At 42.7% G+C, this 16,123-nt stretch overlaps 3 protein-coding genes across 8 annotated transcripts; 2 read left to right on the top strand and 1 right to left on the bottom strand.

Moving 5' to 3' along the window:
- The first annotated feature begins 88 nt into the window (after window positions 1-88).
- On the top strand, window positions 89-5,229 carry LOC124312056 (protein AF-10-like). Of its 3 annotated transcripts, XM_046776488.1 has the most exons (10): window positions 90-452; window positions 561-640; window positions 704-877; window positions 939-1,136; window positions 1,204-1,419; window positions 1,481-2,996; window positions 3,057-3,245; window positions 3,374-3,611; window positions 3,676-4,062; window positions 4,099-5,229. In XM_046776488.1, exons 1-9 carry the CDS (start codon window positions 344-346, stop codon window positions 4,034-4,036), a joined length of 3,081 nt encoding a protein of 1,026 aa, XP_046632444.1. In that variant the 5' UTR covers window positions 90-343; the 3' UTR covers window positions 4,037-4,062; window positions 4,099-5,229. The 3 variants fall into 3 exon arrangements, with proteins under 3 accessions (XP_046632445.1, XP_046632444.1, XP_046632443.1); XM_046776489.1 differs by having other exon boundaries at window positions 89-452; window positions 707-877; window positions 3,676-5,229; XM_046776487.1 differs by having other exon boundaries at window positions 3,676-5,229.
- Window positions 5,053-6,733, bottom strand: LOC124312175 (enkurin-like). Of its 3 annotated transcripts, none has more exons than XM_046776679.1 (5): window positions 6,510-6,733; window positions 6,313-6,392; window positions 5,815-6,068; window positions 5,590-5,748; window positions 5,053-5,526 (listed from the first exon to the last, which is right to left on the bottom strand). In XM_046776679.1, exons 1-5 carry the CDS (start codon window positions 6,542-6,544, stop codon window positions 5,392-5,394), a joined length of 663 nt encoding a protein of 220 aa, XP_046632635.1. In that variant the 5' UTR covers window positions 6,545-6,733; the 3' UTR covers window positions 5,053-5,391. The 3 variants fall into 3 exon arrangements, with proteins under 3 accessions (XP_046632635.1, XP_046632636.1, XP_046632637.1); XM_046776680.1 differs by having other exon boundaries at window positions 5,815-6,059; window positions 6,510-6,724; XM_046776681.1 differs by having other exon boundaries at window positions 5,608-5,748; window positions 6,510-6,718.
- A 55-nt stretch (window positions 6,734-6,788) lies between these two features.
- On the top strand, window positions 6,789-14,408 carry LOC124312034 (chromodomain-helicase-DNA-binding protein Mi-2 homolog). Of its 2 annotated transcripts, none has more exons than XM_046776433.1 (10): window positions 6,789-6,944; window positions 7,307-7,794; window positions 7,858-8,281; window positions 8,346-8,612; window positions 8,679-11,059; window positions 11,119-11,604; window positions 11,676-11,906; window positions 12,146-12,237; window positions 12,294-13,492; window positions 13,569-14,408. In XM_046776433.1, exons 1-10 carry the CDS (start codon window positions 6,908-6,910, stop codon window positions 13,997-13,999), a joined length of 6,036 nt encoding a protein of 2,011 aa, XP_046632389.1. In that variant the 5' UTR covers window positions 6,789-6,907; the 3' UTR covers window positions 14,000-14,408. The 2 variants fall into 2 exon arrangements, with proteins under 2 accessions (XP_046632389.1, XP_046632388.1); XM_046776432.1 differs by having other exon boundaries at window positions 8,340-8,612.
- Window positions 14,409-16,123: the final 1,715 nt, after the last annotated feature.

Genomic DNA, 16,123 nt, shown 5'->3' with positions numbered 1-16,123 from the left:
GCACTAGATGTCGATAGATGCTATTTTAATGCAAACTTATAACGCGATTAAAACTGTTGTTGTAAAATCTAGATTTAATTAAGTTTTTGGCATTTTAAAACTTTATTTATAATCATTTAAAAGAATTTAGTTAAAAATGAGGAATATAAAATGTTAGCTTCACTTCAGTTAAGCTCAGATATCGATATAAACATGGCGTCGTGTTTCAGACTTCTGCTTTTATCGCCCCCAAATGCCTAAACGTCTACACCCAAAAGGAATGTTAATTCCTATAATTTAAAACATATTTCGTTGAAACCGTGCTTTTTCCGATGAAATTTCAATTAATTCGCTGGTGCACAACATGAAGGAGATGGTTGGTGGGTGTTGTGTATGCTCCGATGATCGGGGCTGGACGGAAAATCCATTGGTATACTGCGACGGAGGAGGATGTACTGTTGCTGTCCATCAAGGTAAATCTTAATATGCCTAAACTACAAGAAATGTGTTTTAATTAATAGTGGTAACTGTTAACAAGAAAATGAAGCAACTTGAATGAGATTGTTTGATTGTTTTTATAGCTTGTTATGGAATTGTAACGGTACCCTCAGGACCGTGGTTTTGCAGAAAATGTGAATCCCAAGAGAGGGCTGCTAGAGTGGTGAGCTACATTTACAAGCAAAACAAAAATTCAATATAGCTAATAAAAAGGATTTATTTAAAGCAGAGATGTGAATTGTGTCCTAGCAAAGACGGTGCTCTAAAACGCACAGACACTGTTACCACAGGTTGGGCACATGTTGTTTGTGCTCTGTACATCCCTGAAGTCAGATTTGGTAATGTTTCAACCATGGAGCCCATAATTTTGAGCATGGTTCCTCCAGAAAGATTCAACAAGGTATGCTGGTGCTTGTGACATATTTTGTTTATGATTCATTATAATCGGGTATCTTTCTTAGGGCTGCTATATTTGTGAAACTCAAGGAAGAGAATCAAAATCTAAAATTGGAGCTTGCATGAACTGCAATAAACAAGGGTGTAAACTCCATTTCCATGTTACTTGTGCCCAAGCTCAGGGATTGCTGTGTGAAGAGGCTGGAAACTACATGGACAATGTGAAATATTGTGGATATTGCCCACACCATTATGGAAAGCTGGTGTGTTCAAATTAATTGCAATTCTGCTACAAAAGTGTTTTCCTATAGACTCCATTTTGTATTTTAGAAAAAGGGCGCTAACTTGAAAACGATTCCAGCGTTTAAACCTTTACCTCCAGTTGGTGCACCTGTCGATCCCAATGCTTCTGAAAAGTCTCTCCCGATTCAGGCTAGCGGGTCAAGTTGGGGTGGACAACCTCCTCCTGCCAACAGTGGCAATGGATCAAAGGAGAAGCAGCGTAAAAAACCTGGTAGAAAATCAACCACCCAAGCGTCTCCCAAGGTAAGTGTTGAAAAGTCATAATGCCGTTCATATTTCTAACATAAAACAATATCGATTGTAGGCTAGCAATAATCGGGAATCTTCATCTGTCATCGTTGAAGGGCCCAGTGCAAATGATGACTCTAAGATGAAATCGTCTAAGAATGAAGGACTTCCTTTTGCCAATGTACTTGCTGGGGTTGGTTTAGTACCCGGCCCAAGGGTGTCGATGAATGATCAAAACAACAGTGGTGTAGTAAACAGACACGAACCTAGTGACAACTTTAAACAGGAAAATGCCCGTAACTCGGAAACATCCTCTGCGAGCGGAATGAAAAAGAACGACAAATTTAACGACAGCTCCAAACTTTCAGGCAGCATTCCTTCTACTTCCGCAGAAGGACCTAATACGACAAACAAATTGGATAAAAGTCGAACGTCTCGTCGAAAAGTTTCCATTCGTTCAGCAAGCCCAACCAGCCAAGGTGGCAATGACACAGAATCTACACTATCGAACATATCAGATCCAGGTCATGCTTCAGCTTCAGAGCAGTTCTTGGTTAGTGAACAATGTACCAAAGGCTCGGTAGCTGTCAAAGTTGAGACTCCTATTGCATCTGAAGCCAACTCATCGATGGTTCACAGTGTTATAGTTTCTAGTGCGTCTGCTGTTCCGTCGGAAAACTCCAGCACTCTGGTGCAGTCATCACAACTAGTACCTCAGCGAGCCGTCTCTCCCTTGATTATCTCCGCGTCGACTAGTGGCAGTAGTCAAATTCACATGGATCAGGCAAAATCGAATTACGACGACACGTATCAAAGTGTGGTAAAGGAGTCGAGACCACTTCCGTCAGCAGTGCCGGCCAAGAAACCTCGGAGAGGGCGTGCTCCCAAAGTGAGTATTCCTGTAGTGCCGGACTCACCACCCAGTAGTCCCGATTCTGCCGGAGTTGAACAGCAACCCAAAAGGAGGAAAAAAGCTACAAAAAGCACACCTTCCACAAACGATGAACAACATCGCTTACCGGCAGCAATCAATCGTCAGGGAGATAATTTTATGCCTGCTCATGTCAACCAACAAACATCACAAGCTACTGAGAATATGCGAAGGGATAGTCCTTCTCAGAATCAATTGCCCAGAGAGAATCTTAACGCTAGTAAGGCACAAGAGCCTCCAGTTATAACATCTTTTCCAACGATCCCTGTCATGAATTCTGGAACAAAAGATCTCAACCAATATAAGGATAATCCAAGTTCCTCCATCCATGGCAAGGAAAACAGTCACTACCTCATTCGAAATGGCATTACCGCACCGCATATGTTGGGAAATCAATTGAATCCTAATTCTAGTGTCGCTCAGAAAATGACGGACACATTGGTCGCCGAAGTGGAAGCCCATAGTGTTACGGGTGAATCTTCCCCGATTAGTACCACAAACCTGATTGGAGTACCTTTTCCGCTACGCACCGTTTCTCCGTCGTTAAAGGTGCCGTCAAGTGGTGGTGCTCCTTCTTTCCCGCATAGTCTGGAACAACTTTTGGAGCGACAGTGGGAGCAAGGAAGCCAGTTTTTAATGGAACAAGCTCAGCACTTTGACAGTAAGACTTTTTGGTTACATATGTATTTTGTAGCGTGAAATTCATCTACCGTCATTTTAGTTGCTTCATTGCTGTCCTGCCTGCACAATCTCAAGGAAGAGAATATGCGACTCGAGGATCACGTTGCCAATCTGCATAGAAGAAGAGACCATTTATTAGCTGTCAATGCCAGACTGTCTGTACCACTTCAGTCCAGCCAGATGGCTTATGCGACTACCGTTACTAATACGCCTGATAGATCTACACCAGGTAAACATTATTTTTCTTGTTAAACTATGCTTCATCCTGGACAATATGAAGTTACGATAAATGGGCTATTTTCTCTTTTCTTGGTATCTATAAACTACGACTAAATATATCTTTACACAATTGTGTAGGTCCAGGGCATCCAGCTGTCCACGTAGCACTACGCTCTTCTCCGCAAGAACGAGAACGCAATAATCGGGGAACGCTTTACATGCCTCATATGGAGAACGGAATCAGCATGACTGAACATTTGTCAGCCTCTATGGCAGGAAATGCGTTTTCCATGGCACACGGTAACCATAGAAGTCCCGCTAGCTCGAGTCATCAGAGCGATCGTGTTGTACCCAGTCCGGTCATTGTTTCTTCGAGGTGCGTTTTTGTTATTTTATTATTTCTATGTGTGAATTTAACCGACTTTTTAATTAAAATTCAGAATGAATTCCGTTTACCATCCTGTTCTTTCTGGCGGAGCCATAAGTATACCATCGACCATGTCACCGGTTCAGGGATCGTCCAGCTTCATGTCTGAAAGCAGAAATCTAACAGTGCTTCGTAGCCCATCTTCAACGCCGGAGATGCGTCCTGAAGTAGCCCGAAGCACACCTTCTCAACTACAATCATCGTATCCTTATGTGTCGCCACCTTTATCAGCCCCTACACACCATCCAGGTTCTTACTCCGGCATGACAATGACTCAATCGAATTCATCGAGTCAACAGATCATGAATGCCAGGCGCGAAGGTTCCGATTCACGACATCCTGTCGGCAGACCAAGTCCCATCGAACGCCGATGATTCGGGTTGTTCTCTGGTTTCCCTTACATTTGTTGTCCTCAGATTTCGTTCACAATCACCGGTTCTCGTTCGATCCGGTTCCAATCTCCTTTACACAGTTATGTTTCCCCTTATCCGTATTTTTAAAATAGTAGCGCGCGCGTCTTAGTGGTTTCGTTGTGTCTTGTTATTCCTTTTCCTGTCGTAACATTCATCGCGAGGAATTTGTTCAGTTGTTTTTTAGTTTGCTTCAGTATTACGAATCTACGTTGGAAAACACAGGTCATCTGGCAACCCGAATGTAGAGGAAGGACGAAGGAAATGACGCGAACATGTCCGTCGTTTGGTGGACTGCCTCTGATCCAATTATGCCAACAAGCTGCCTGCTGCAATGCTTTTGTCTCTTCTCGCCCACCGCGCCCTGTTTTGAACGAAAAATGTACAAACGAAAAACGCGATTCGTGCCCTCTCACGCCTTTGACCACACCACAATCCACTTTTCATTGTGTTTCTTCTTCTTTTTTAAGCAAACAAGAAAAACACTGTTCCGACAGATCTCGTGTCATCAGTCTACGCGGATCTTTGTTTACAAAATCCGTTTGCAGGTCCGTACTTTCTCCGTTTTGATCAATGCTCCTTCAAACTTTTTTAAAGAAAAAATTGTCTACCAATTCAGAAAATAGTAAAAAAAAAAAGTGTCCATGTCGTGGTTAACGTGAATCGAAATGTCAAGAAAATTTTTTGTTCTTATGTGTAAACAAGAAAAGCACTACGGGTCGCGTCTCACGGACCAGTCCATCTCAGTTGTGTTCCCTCTTTCTTCTTCTCTTTGTTCGATCGTTTTTTCTTTCTTTCTTGTTTTTAGTGTAGTCTGCCATTTTTCTAGACATGTTGAGTGAACGACTCGTAGAGTTTTTGCTTTCAATTCGTTTTGTCAAAATTGTTTACGTTATTTCATCAGTTTTTTCCCCCTCGCACCTGTCTCTTCCAAATCTCTGTCCAAAGCTTCATGTCACACTAATTCTACGTTGTCTTGACCCCCCCCCCCCCCGTTCTATTGTTTTTGCTACCTTAAACTAACTTTCTTTTCCCTCTTCAGTCTTCAAAAAGTGTTGACTTGGTTTTTCCCCGCAAATCAATGTCATTTTTCAATCCGGCGAAAAAGTGTTTTTTAAAGAAACCCCAAATTTGGTCTAATAAAAGATTCTATGCCATTTCTTTTATTCAATCAGATTTTGTGTTTATTCCTTTGATTCTTAGCTAATAACACGCCATTAACAGAATGTACAGGTGGTCAAGTGCTACTAGAAGAGGAAGATATTTCTCGTGTTGTGCCAGCAACTCAAGCTGTAACAATATAAAGTTCGGAACTACGGTTAACCAGAGACAGCCATGCGAAGATTCAATTCAATGCTCCGCAACTCGTCCTCGATTGCCTCGCGTTTATCCGGTCGGGAGAAACTGATCAATCCTAAACGCTTCTCGAGCTCGATCCACCGCTGCTGAAGCTTCTGTTAAATAATAGTACGTAGCGTCAATTGGACGCGTTAGAAATTGCAGTGAGAAATCACGACCGAATTCATCTGCCTGACCTCAATCTCCTTGTTGACGACTCGCGTAGCCGCTTTAGGGCGCTCTTTCGCCGTTTCCGATCGTGATTGGACATTTGACGAATCTCCGTGCTGCGAATGGGTGTGGCCGAATTTGAGATAGTTTGGCACTCGTCCGAAAGTCTACTCAAGGTAAGGGGAATATCAGATTAATTGTTTTCGGATTCCTAATTTTATTTCACTTAAAACCGATTTTGTAGTGTAGTGTGGAACAAGTCCTGATTTCTCCAGATCCATAACGTGCCCATCTTTGGAATCAACTATCTGTAGCTTAGGCTCGTGACAGTGAATTGGATCCACATGTTTAGCGTTATAATCGATGTAGTTGTCGTGGGAAGGAGGATAGGGAGCTGGGACAGGATCATTTCTTTTTGGGATGGGCGGAAGCCGTTGGCATGAACACCGATTGGCTCTCGGTCTCCGGCCGACATATCCTATAAAATCTCATCAAAGAAGTAAAAGCGTTATTTTATTTAAAGACAAAAACAAAAATGTTTCCATCTAATCTTTTCTTTTTCTCGTTCGTCTTCGTCCGCTATCAACAACCCACGATCGAAATTCCAGAACCTTCCATTCCAACCTTTGCATATAGGGCTTGTCAAAACGTAGCCAGAGATGGAAGTCTTGGAAGAGAGGGGGGGGGGGAGGAATAAGGTATCTCATCATCTCACGATAGAGTATACGAACCTTCTCTTTCAGCAGGGGTGACGTGATTCTTTTTGATCGATCGACCCGATTTCGAGGTTTCGGTTTGAAATTCTCGTTCCCTTTACAGACAATTTGGACGATAGAGAATGAGGAAATGCAAATATACGGCTCAGATGCAATGCGGTAAATTTATGCAAGAATCTGATTTATAGAGTCATCGGAACCGATTAACGTACCTCACAGTGTTTTTGAGCGCACCTGGTCCAGCCATTTCTGCTCTTTTTTGTGAAAATCTGCCGTCACATTCGAAGCGTTTTTACGTTACCCCAACTACAACGAGACATGCAAAATCCCTTGATGCGTTAAAAAAGAAAATGAAGAAAAAATTATTATTAGTTGAAAAGGTTGCTAAGCAACGACCAGTCCCACCCCAATCTCCCCACCGGAACTGGAGGTGCCTTCAAGTTTAGAACGTTACCGCTCAGCGCATCGTGGCGCTAGTAGTAGATTTGCCCCCAAACGGTGCGGAGAGTGCTGCTGCTTGTTTTGTGATTCTGGTACACCGCTCGAGTTTTTTCCACTTTATTTTTTTAACTTGATCATCTGAGGAAATTTTATTGAAATATACCACTCCATGGCCTCTTTCGATCCAGAATCAGCCCATAAAGCAGGTAAAAACCATATTTCATAAATTTAAATGTTTAGCTTTTTGTCAGATTTTGAAATCGATCGTTTGTAAAAAAATATAAAAAGAACAAAAATTAGAGGAGGGAGGGAGGGCTTCGTTTTGGGGTGCACTGGCCTTTGTAAGCCATTCTTCGTCTTCACATGCGAAACGCCGCTTAGGGGAGTTCGTTGTACGATTCGATGGAAGTCGTTTTATATGTTTTTCATAAGTATTAAGAGAGAAATTTTGATTTGACTATTGTGAAGTTTCGTTGTGTTTTGACTTGCCGAATCGATCAAGCGATTGAAACCGAGTGTTAAGACTTGAAAGAGCCGGTTGTGAATATGGCTTCACGTCATTTTGCAGGTGAAGACAGTGATGGTGGAGAAGGCGAAGAAGACGAGATTATCAAAGGAGGTGGTTATGAAGACGAAGATCAGTCCATGATGGATTCTGATGGCCTCGAAAAAGATGATGATGATGACTTTGACCCAGACACTGGTGGTGGAAAAAAGAAGAAAAAATCCAAAAAGCACAAGTCCCGCAATGAAGATAAGAAGAGCAAAAAGAAGAAAAAGAAGAAGAAAGTCGAAAGTGCTGAACCCAGTGAAGCAGAAGAAGAACAGCCTGTGGATGAGCCAGTTTCTAAAAAGAAAACTAAAGCTTCAAAAGCAGCACCTACTCAAAGTGCAGCAACTACAGATTCTGGGATGCCGAGTGTTGAGGAAGTCTGTTCAACTTTTGGTCTGACTGATGTGGAGATTGATTATGAAAATGCCGAGTTTCAAAATCTTAACAATTACAAACTTTTCCAGCAACATGTTCGGCCATTGCTGCAAAAAGAAAACCCAAAAGTATGTTTGAGTTTCTCATTATTTTTCAATATATTTACAAATCTCTTATTGTGTGTTGCTTAGGTCCCCATGTCAAAGCTAATGATGCTTGTTGCAGCAAAATGGAGAGAATTTTCAGCTACTATTCCTGAAGGCAATGATACACCTGCAGAAGAAGAAGCTGTTGAAGCTAGCTCGAGTCGGCCATTGCGTAGCTCTCGCAGTGCAGCGTCGGGTCGAGAAGAGCCCGAACTACCTGATGATGATGAAGATGATGACGATGAATTCGCTGAGAAAGGACGTAAAAAGCGTAGTAGAAAGCCGACTAAAGGTGGAAACACAAGTGCTGGCAAAAAAGGCAAAGTTCCCACCATCAAAATTAAGCTGGGCAAGCGCAAGAGAACTAGCTCAGATGATGTGAGTGCAGATGAAAAAGACTCCGACGCAGAATTTGAACAAATGTTGAAAGAAGCTGAAGAGGCTTCTAAGGTTGTGGAAGAATCTAAAGGTAAGATTCATATTTTATTTTATTCTTCAATAGTTGTCTTCATTACTCCATTCTAAAGTTGCAGCTCCAGCAGTTCCACGTAAGAAAGCTAAAACGAAAATCGGCGACAAAAACAAGAAGAAGAAAAAGACTCGGACAACGGCCAAATTTCCATCCGAAGAGGGTGATGGGTACGAAACAGATCACCAAGATTATTGCGAAGTCTGCCAACAAGGAGGAGAAATCATCTTGTGTGACACTTGTCCGAGAGCTTACCATTTAGTATGTTTTGACCCCGAATTGGAAGAAGCTCCAGAAGGCAGGTGGTCATGCCCACACTGCGAAGGAGAAGGTAAAAAAACTAATAGCTGAAAAAATATATTGCCAAAGTTGATTATTAACATTTGAATTTGTCTAGGTATTACGGCTGCTACTATCACTGAAAAAGCTGGCAGGAACGCAGCGGATGATGACGAACACAGCGAGTTCTGTCGCATTTGTAAAGATGGTGGTGAGCTACTGTGTTGTGACTCCTGCACTTCTGCTTATCACACATTTTGCCTCAATCCACCGTTGTCGGAAATTCCTGATGGTGATTGGAAGTGTCCTCGTTGCTCCGCAAAGACTTTGCCATACAAGGTGAGCAAGATTCTTACCTGGCGTTGGGTTGAAACCAAAGAGGAACCGGTAAAAGAAAAAGAAGAAGCACCTGACGCCAAAACTCGCAAGATCCCACCTCGTCTACGCGAATTTTTCGTCAAATGGCATGAAAAATCTTACTGGCACTGTTCGTGGATTGCCGAGCTTCAGTTGGAGGTGTTTCATGGAGCCATGTATCGTTACTACATCAGAAAAGTTGACATGGAAGAACCACCGAAACTGGACTGCGAAGAAGTGGACCTAGACGAAGCTCTTGAAGCTGAAGAAGAAGCAGCAGCAGCTCAGAAAGGAAGGAAAGGGAAAGAGAAGGAAAAAGAGAAAGAGAAGCCTGAAGGAGAGAAAGAAGTGGTCAACTCATCTCGAAAATGGCAAAAGAAGAGAATTGAAGGTTTCGAAGAAATGGACTTGGATAACCGATTTTATCGTTACGGAATCCGACCGGAATGGTTGGTCGTCCATCGCGTTATTAATCACCGTACGCTTCGTGACAATCGTACGCTTTATCTTGTTAAATGGAGAGAATTAAACTACGATATGGCTTCCTGGGAAGAGGAAGGTACCGAAGTCGAAATCCCTGGCCTTAAACGAGGAATCGAAGAGTACTTTGACCTGCGAGTTGCCTGTGGAGTGGATACTCCGGCGAAGAAAAAAAGTAAAGGGAAATCTCACAAGAAAGGGAAATCCAAGGAGGTAGCCGCTGAGGAAGAACGTGAAACACCACGCCGTTATAATCCTCCACCTGAGAAGCCAATTAGCAACTTAAGCCGGAAATGGGAACGCCAACCTGAATATATTGATGCATCAGGAATGGCATTGCACCCTTACCAGATGGAAGGATTGAACTGGTTGCGCTACTCGTGGGGCCAAGGCACCGATACGATTCTTGCCGATGAAATGGGTCTGGGAAAAACTATTCAGACCATCACGTTTCTTTATTCTTTGTACAAGGAAGGACACTGTCGTGGACCTTTTTTGGTAGCAGTACCTCTGTCGACCATCATCAATTGGGAACGAGAATTTGAAACATGGGCCCCCGACTTTTACGTCGTAACTTACGTTGGAGACAAAGACTCGCGAGTTGTCATTCGCGAGCACGAACTTTCGTTTGAAGAAGGTGCCGTCCGCGGAGGCAACAAAGCTTGCAAAATTCGGACGAATTCGGTCAAGTTCCATGTTCTTTTGACCAGCTACGAATTGGTATCGATAGACGCCGCTCTCTTGAACTCAATCGAATGGGCTGTTTTAGTCGTCGACGAAGCTCATCGCTTGAAAAACAATCAGTCCAAATTTTTCCGCATCCTCAACAGCTATAACCTTCGCTACAAACTTCTTCTGACTGGAACGCCGTTGCAAAACAATTTAGAGGAGTTGTTTCACTTGCTCAATTTTCTGTGCCCAGATAAATTTAACGATCTGTTGGCCTTCACAAACGAGTTTGCTGATCTAGCAAAGGAAGAGCAAGTGAAACGCCTGCACGATATGCTTGGCCCGCACATGTTGCGTCGTCTTAAAGCCGACGTCTTGAAGAACATGCCAACGAAATCCGAATTCATCGTTCGAGTCGAATTGTCGCCTATGCAGAAGAAGTACTACAAGTATGTTCTGACACGTAACTTTGAAGCCCTCAATTCCCGATCTGGCGGTCAACAAGTCTCGTTGCTCAACATTATGATGGACTTGAAGAAGTGTTGCAACCATCCATACCTTTTCCCAGTTGCATCTCAAGAAGCACCTTGTTTACAAAATGGCATGTACGAGACCACCGCTTTGGTGAAAGCCTCAGGAAAGCTTGTCTTGCTCTCAAAAATGCTTCGAGTATTGAAAGAACAGGGACATCGTGTCCTCATTTTCTCACAAATGACAAAAATGTTGGACATTTTAGAAGACTTTCTAGAGGGAGAGCAGTACAAATATGAGCGCATTGATGGTGGAATTACCGGTACTTTGCGTCAGGATGCCATCGATCGCTTCAATGCGCCCGGAGCTCCGCAGTTTGTGTTTTTGCTGTCCACACGAGCAGGTGGTCTGGGTATTAACTTGGCGACGGCTGATACGGTCGTAATCTACGATTCCGATTGGAATCCCCACAATGATATTCAGGCTTTTTCACGAGCCCATCGTATTGGACAAGCCAACAAGGTACTGATAACAGTTCTTTAGTTTAAAAATGTCATTTCATTATTTTGTTTTGTATTTAGGTCATGATCTATCGATTCGTTACTCGTAATTCAGTCGAAGAAAGAGTAACACAGGTGGCAAAGAAGAAGATGATGTTGACTCATTTGGTCGTCCGACCTGGAATGGGAGCCAAAGGAACTTTTTCCAAACAAGAACTTGATGATATCCTTAGGTTCGGTACGGAAGAACTTTTCAAAGAAGAAGAAGGCAAGGAGGATGAAGCCATCCATTATGACGATGAAGCCATCAATCAGCTAGTTGATCGCTCAAATGAGGGCATAGAGCAAAAAGAGAGTTGGGCCAACGATTACTTATCCTCTTTCAAGGTGGCATCCTACGTCACGAAAGAAGGAGATGATGAAGAGGATCAGGATACTGAAATTATTAAGCAAGAAGCAGAAAATACCGACCCTGCTTACTGGGAGAAGCTTCTCCGTCATCACTACGAACAACAACAAGAGGATCTTGCTAGATCTCTTGGTAAAGGAAAGCGTGTACGAAAACAGGTGACTATTTTCTACCAATTTAAATGACAAGTTCAATCCTTTACGTAATTTGTTTTTTCTTGGAACGTAAGGTTAACTACAATGACGGTGTTGAGGGACGTGACGATACTTCTTGGCAAGAAAACGTGTCGGACTACAACTCTGATTTTTCGGGAGCATCTGACGATGATAAAGAAGATGATGACTTTGATGACCGGGGAGATGAGCCTGGCCGTGGTCGCCGCCGCAAAGGCACCGAGCGTCGCGATGAAAAAGATCGTCCTTTACCTCCTCTTCTTGCCAGAGTTGGTGGCAACATGGAGGTAAATTGCTAACTTTTTTCATGTCTTTTTGTAAATGCCCATTCAAAGATTTTAAAATACGGTGGCGTCGAAGGACCACAGCTGCCGAGGTATTTTGAGGGCTACAGAAAATAATTTGGCGAGATCATGGAGTGTTTTATTTGAGTTGTAATTGACGCTAAAGGCTCTCGCCTTCATTTTCTCATGATTTGCTAATTTTTTTGTGATCATGCCGTTAAACTTTTTTCTTTTAATATTAGGTCTTGGGGTTCAATGCTCGACAACGCAAAGCTTTCTTGAATGCTGTCATGCGTTACGGAATGCCTCCTCAAGATGCTTTCAACACTCAATGGCAAGTGTCTTTTCATATTCAGATACTGAGCCATATTAACGTTGTTATTGTGATAGGTTGGTACGTGATTTGCGGGGCAAGTCTGAACGCAATTTCAAGGCTTACGTTTCACTCTTCATGCGTCATCTTTGTGAGCCTGGTGCTGATAATGCCGAAACTTTTGCTGACGGAGTACCACGAGAGGGACTAAACCGACAACACGTTTTGACGCGAATCGGTGTCATGTCACTGATTCGCAAAAAGGTGCATGAATTCGAACATATTAACGGACTTTACAGTATGCCTGAAGTTGCGGCTCGGGCTGCTGAGCTGGTCGCTGCCAAGGACAAAGCCATTGAAGATAAAGTAACAACTTCTCAGGCTCCATCGGGCGAAAGCAGTTCTGCTACCCCGGCCGTCTCAGCGCCATCTACAGCTTGCCCATCTCCTACTACAACCACGAATGAAGAAACCAAGAAAAGAGACGGAGAAGACAAAGCAGAGGCAGATGATAAAAAGGAGGTCGATATTAAGAAAGAAAACGACGAGAAATCAAATCACGTAGACGAAAAGGAAAAGAAAGAGGAGGAAAAATCTAAATCAGAACCTTCCGAAACTATGGAAGTTGATGAAGAAAATTCGAAGACCATCAAAGTGGAAGATGAAAGCAAAAAGGAGATCAAGAGCGAGGAAAAGGCCAAAAAAGAGACCAAGGCTGAAGAAAAAATTGATTCTTCCGAAGTGGAGGTTGAAAAAATCGTCTCTGTGAAAGAAGAAAAGTCAGCTGAAGAAAAAGCCAAAGACAAAGAACTTGCTAAAGAAGAGCGTAGCAAGCGTAAATTCATGTTTAACATAGCAGATGGAGGCTTCACCGAACTTCACACCTTGTGGCAGAACGAAGAAAAAGCAGCTGTTCCAGGCAGAGAGTACGAAATTTGGCATCGGCGCCATGACTATTGGCTCTTAGCCGGTATCGTTACACACGGTTATGGGAGATGGCAAGATATTCAGAACGACATTCGTTATGCCATTATCAACGAACCCTTCAAGATGGACGTCGGTAAAGGCAATTTCTTGGAAATAAAAAATAAGTTTTTGGCCCGACGCTTCAAGCTATTAGAACAGGCTTTGGTTATTGAAGAGCAATTGCGAAGAGCAGCCTACCTCAATTTGACGCAGGATTCAACCCATCCTGCCATGGCACTTAATGCTCGCTTCGCCGAAGTGGAATGCCTGGCCGAATCCCACCAACATCTCTCTAAGGAAAGTCTTGCAGGTAAACATTTTTTTTTTCTGTTCAAATTTCCACCTGTGAATTTTTTCTACCGATTTTTTTTTTCTCTTCTTCTTAGGTAACAAGCCAGCCAACGCGGTATTGCATAAGGTTCTGAATCAATTGGAAGAGCTTCTCTCGGACATGAAATCCGATGTGTCGCGTCTACCTGCTACTTTGGCTAGAATTCCACCTGTAGCGCAACGTCTTCAGATGTCTGAACGATCAATTTTGTCTCGTCTCGCCACCTCTGCAAGCCAACAAGCCGCCCAACAGCAAGCACAAGCTGCTTTTGGGAACCACTTTCCACCTGGCTTGACGGGCGGTCAGATGCCTTTCACTGGGCTAAATCTGGCCAATTTTCGGCCACAGTTTACTCTCCCCGGCCAGACTCCGACATCCAATTTGGCAATGACTGCAGCTGCTGCCGCCGCTGCTGCGGCAGCCGCAGCCGGCGTCCCTCAGGCAGCGTTCCCTGGAACTTCTCCTCCTGGCTCTGATAGCAAATAGACATTTCTTCAGATAGCTTTTTTTTTAATAGTATAACTTGCATAACACACTTTCTCACTTCACCTCCCCCTCCCCCTTTTTCTTCCATTTTCATTAAGGAGTTAATTGGCTGCTCAAAACATTCCTGCCCTCTACCCTGACGACTGTGCTGTCTTTTTCTGCTCGATACCTCCCTTCCTCCCAACGTCTTTTGATTTGATTCTCGTAATCGCCGCTTCTTTCACTGTATTTATGACTATAATTCTCTTCATTAAATTTTTTTTCTAATTTTGCCATTGTGTCCGGACTCATTCAAACCATGTTCTCTGTTTCACATGATTGTTCCATTTGTGTTGGCAAAGCGTTGACTTCCTTGAATGATAACCTTCATATCTGCGGATCGTAAGAATAAACCATAATGAACCTTCAACTTTTATTGTCTTTGTAGGAACAGGATGAAGTGTTGTGTTTAAACACACATACAAACAAACAAATATTGCCTTACGTTGGTTATGTTGTTCATTTCAGGAAACTCGTGGCTCTACTGGGTTATGTGATTGTGAGACAAGGAATTCAAATATCCGTCAGACTTCCTGCGCAGTCGGTATGTATGGAAAATCAACAAGAAAGTATTATTACGTATATGATTTCCCTTTTTAGTTTTTGAAGATTAACTAATTTCCGGATGTGTGGTTTGTAAACAATGGAAACACGAGAATCTTAAATCGCAGGGAAGGTCAAACCTTTCGTATTACAGGATGTATTGTGTGACAGTGTCACAGTGAGTTCGTTTCTTCATGAGCAGAGATTATAATACTGTCGCAGAAGGGTGCCGGACATCCAGGCCAGCGACGTTCAGGCCAGGGTGGCCTGAAAGTCCCCGGCCACTGGCCTGAATGTCCAAAACCTTTCAGGCCAGTGGCGGCAGTTGGTAATCTAATCTGGTAATTTTGAATTTTAAAGTCTTGAGTCTTTATACATACTCTTTAACGTTTTTAGATCATTATTACATTATTATAAGCCAGCTTAGCTTTTAGGGTAGACGGGTGTTTTAACAAGAACGAAAATAGAACCCCAATATTTTAAATAATTTTTGAAAATTTCTTTGTATGCGACAGTAGAACTCCAACGACAGTAGAACTCCAGAGACATAAGAATTCCTTTTTTAAGTATTATTAAAAATACCCGACAATAGAACTCCAGTGCCCGACAGGCCGACAGTAGGTAGAACTCCAATAAAGTTTTAATTATTTTCATGTCCGACAATAAAACTCCAATGATTTTAAAATTATTTTCATGTCCGAAAGTAGAACTCCATTGAATTTTAAATATTTTAAATGTCCGTCAATAAAACTCCAACGATTTTAAAATTATTTTCAAACCCGACAGACCTAGATCTTGGTAGACAATCGACACTATATCCATCTAGTGAGGCGGTTGAAAACTAAAGCTTTACTAGTGGAAACGAAAACCCGTTCAGAAACCTTTCCGGTTATTAGTATTACGTAGTTAAAATTTAGAATTCGGGTAATCTGTAAAAATCTTTCAACCTTTCAGAAATTTAAGAGAAGAAACTAAGTAATTGAATTGCGCTAATGCGGACCGATGTAGTTATGACTTGTGAATGCCATCTATAGGAGAATTTCCTCGTATTATAAGGCTAGCGGGAGTTCAGCCGACGCAATATTTTGACGTTAATGCAATGATATAACCGAATGAAATTATATGCAATATTATATAACCGCATATAATAATATTTAATATCACATGTTTTCATGGACGTGACCGTTCTACGTGCATATACGACTTTATATATTTATGTATAGACCTTATTAAGATCCAAAGGTATGGGTCAAGCCGACCCCTTTGCGTCGCGTTGCAGTGTGAAGGGGTGCCGTGAACAGAAGATTTTTATTTGGCTCGCCCCGCAGTACATGGTGTTAGGCTTGTCGGGTTAATCGTGCCCGAGGGAAGGAAAGGGAGGAAAGGAAAGAATGAAAAAAAGAGGGGACCAGACTTTCCTTTCCTCCCTATTCTTCCCTCGGGCACGATTAACCCGACAAGCCTAACACCATGTACTGCGGGGCGAGCCAAATAAAAATCTTCTGTTCACGGCACCCCTTCACACTGCAACGCGACGCAAAG

This window comes from Daphnia pulicaria, chromosome 8, assembly GCF_021234035.1.
Source record: "Daphnia pulicaria isolate SC F1-1A chromosome 8, SC_F0-13Bv2, whole genome shotgun sequence".
In the NCBI taxonomy this organism is placed as follows: domain Eukaryota; kingdom Metazoa; phylum Arthropoda; class Branchiopoda; order Diplostraca; family Daphniidae; genus Daphnia; species Daphnia pulicaria.
The sequence above is the reverse complement of the archived record's forward strand: the minus strand, read 5'-3'. Positions and strand labels throughout refer to the sequence as shown.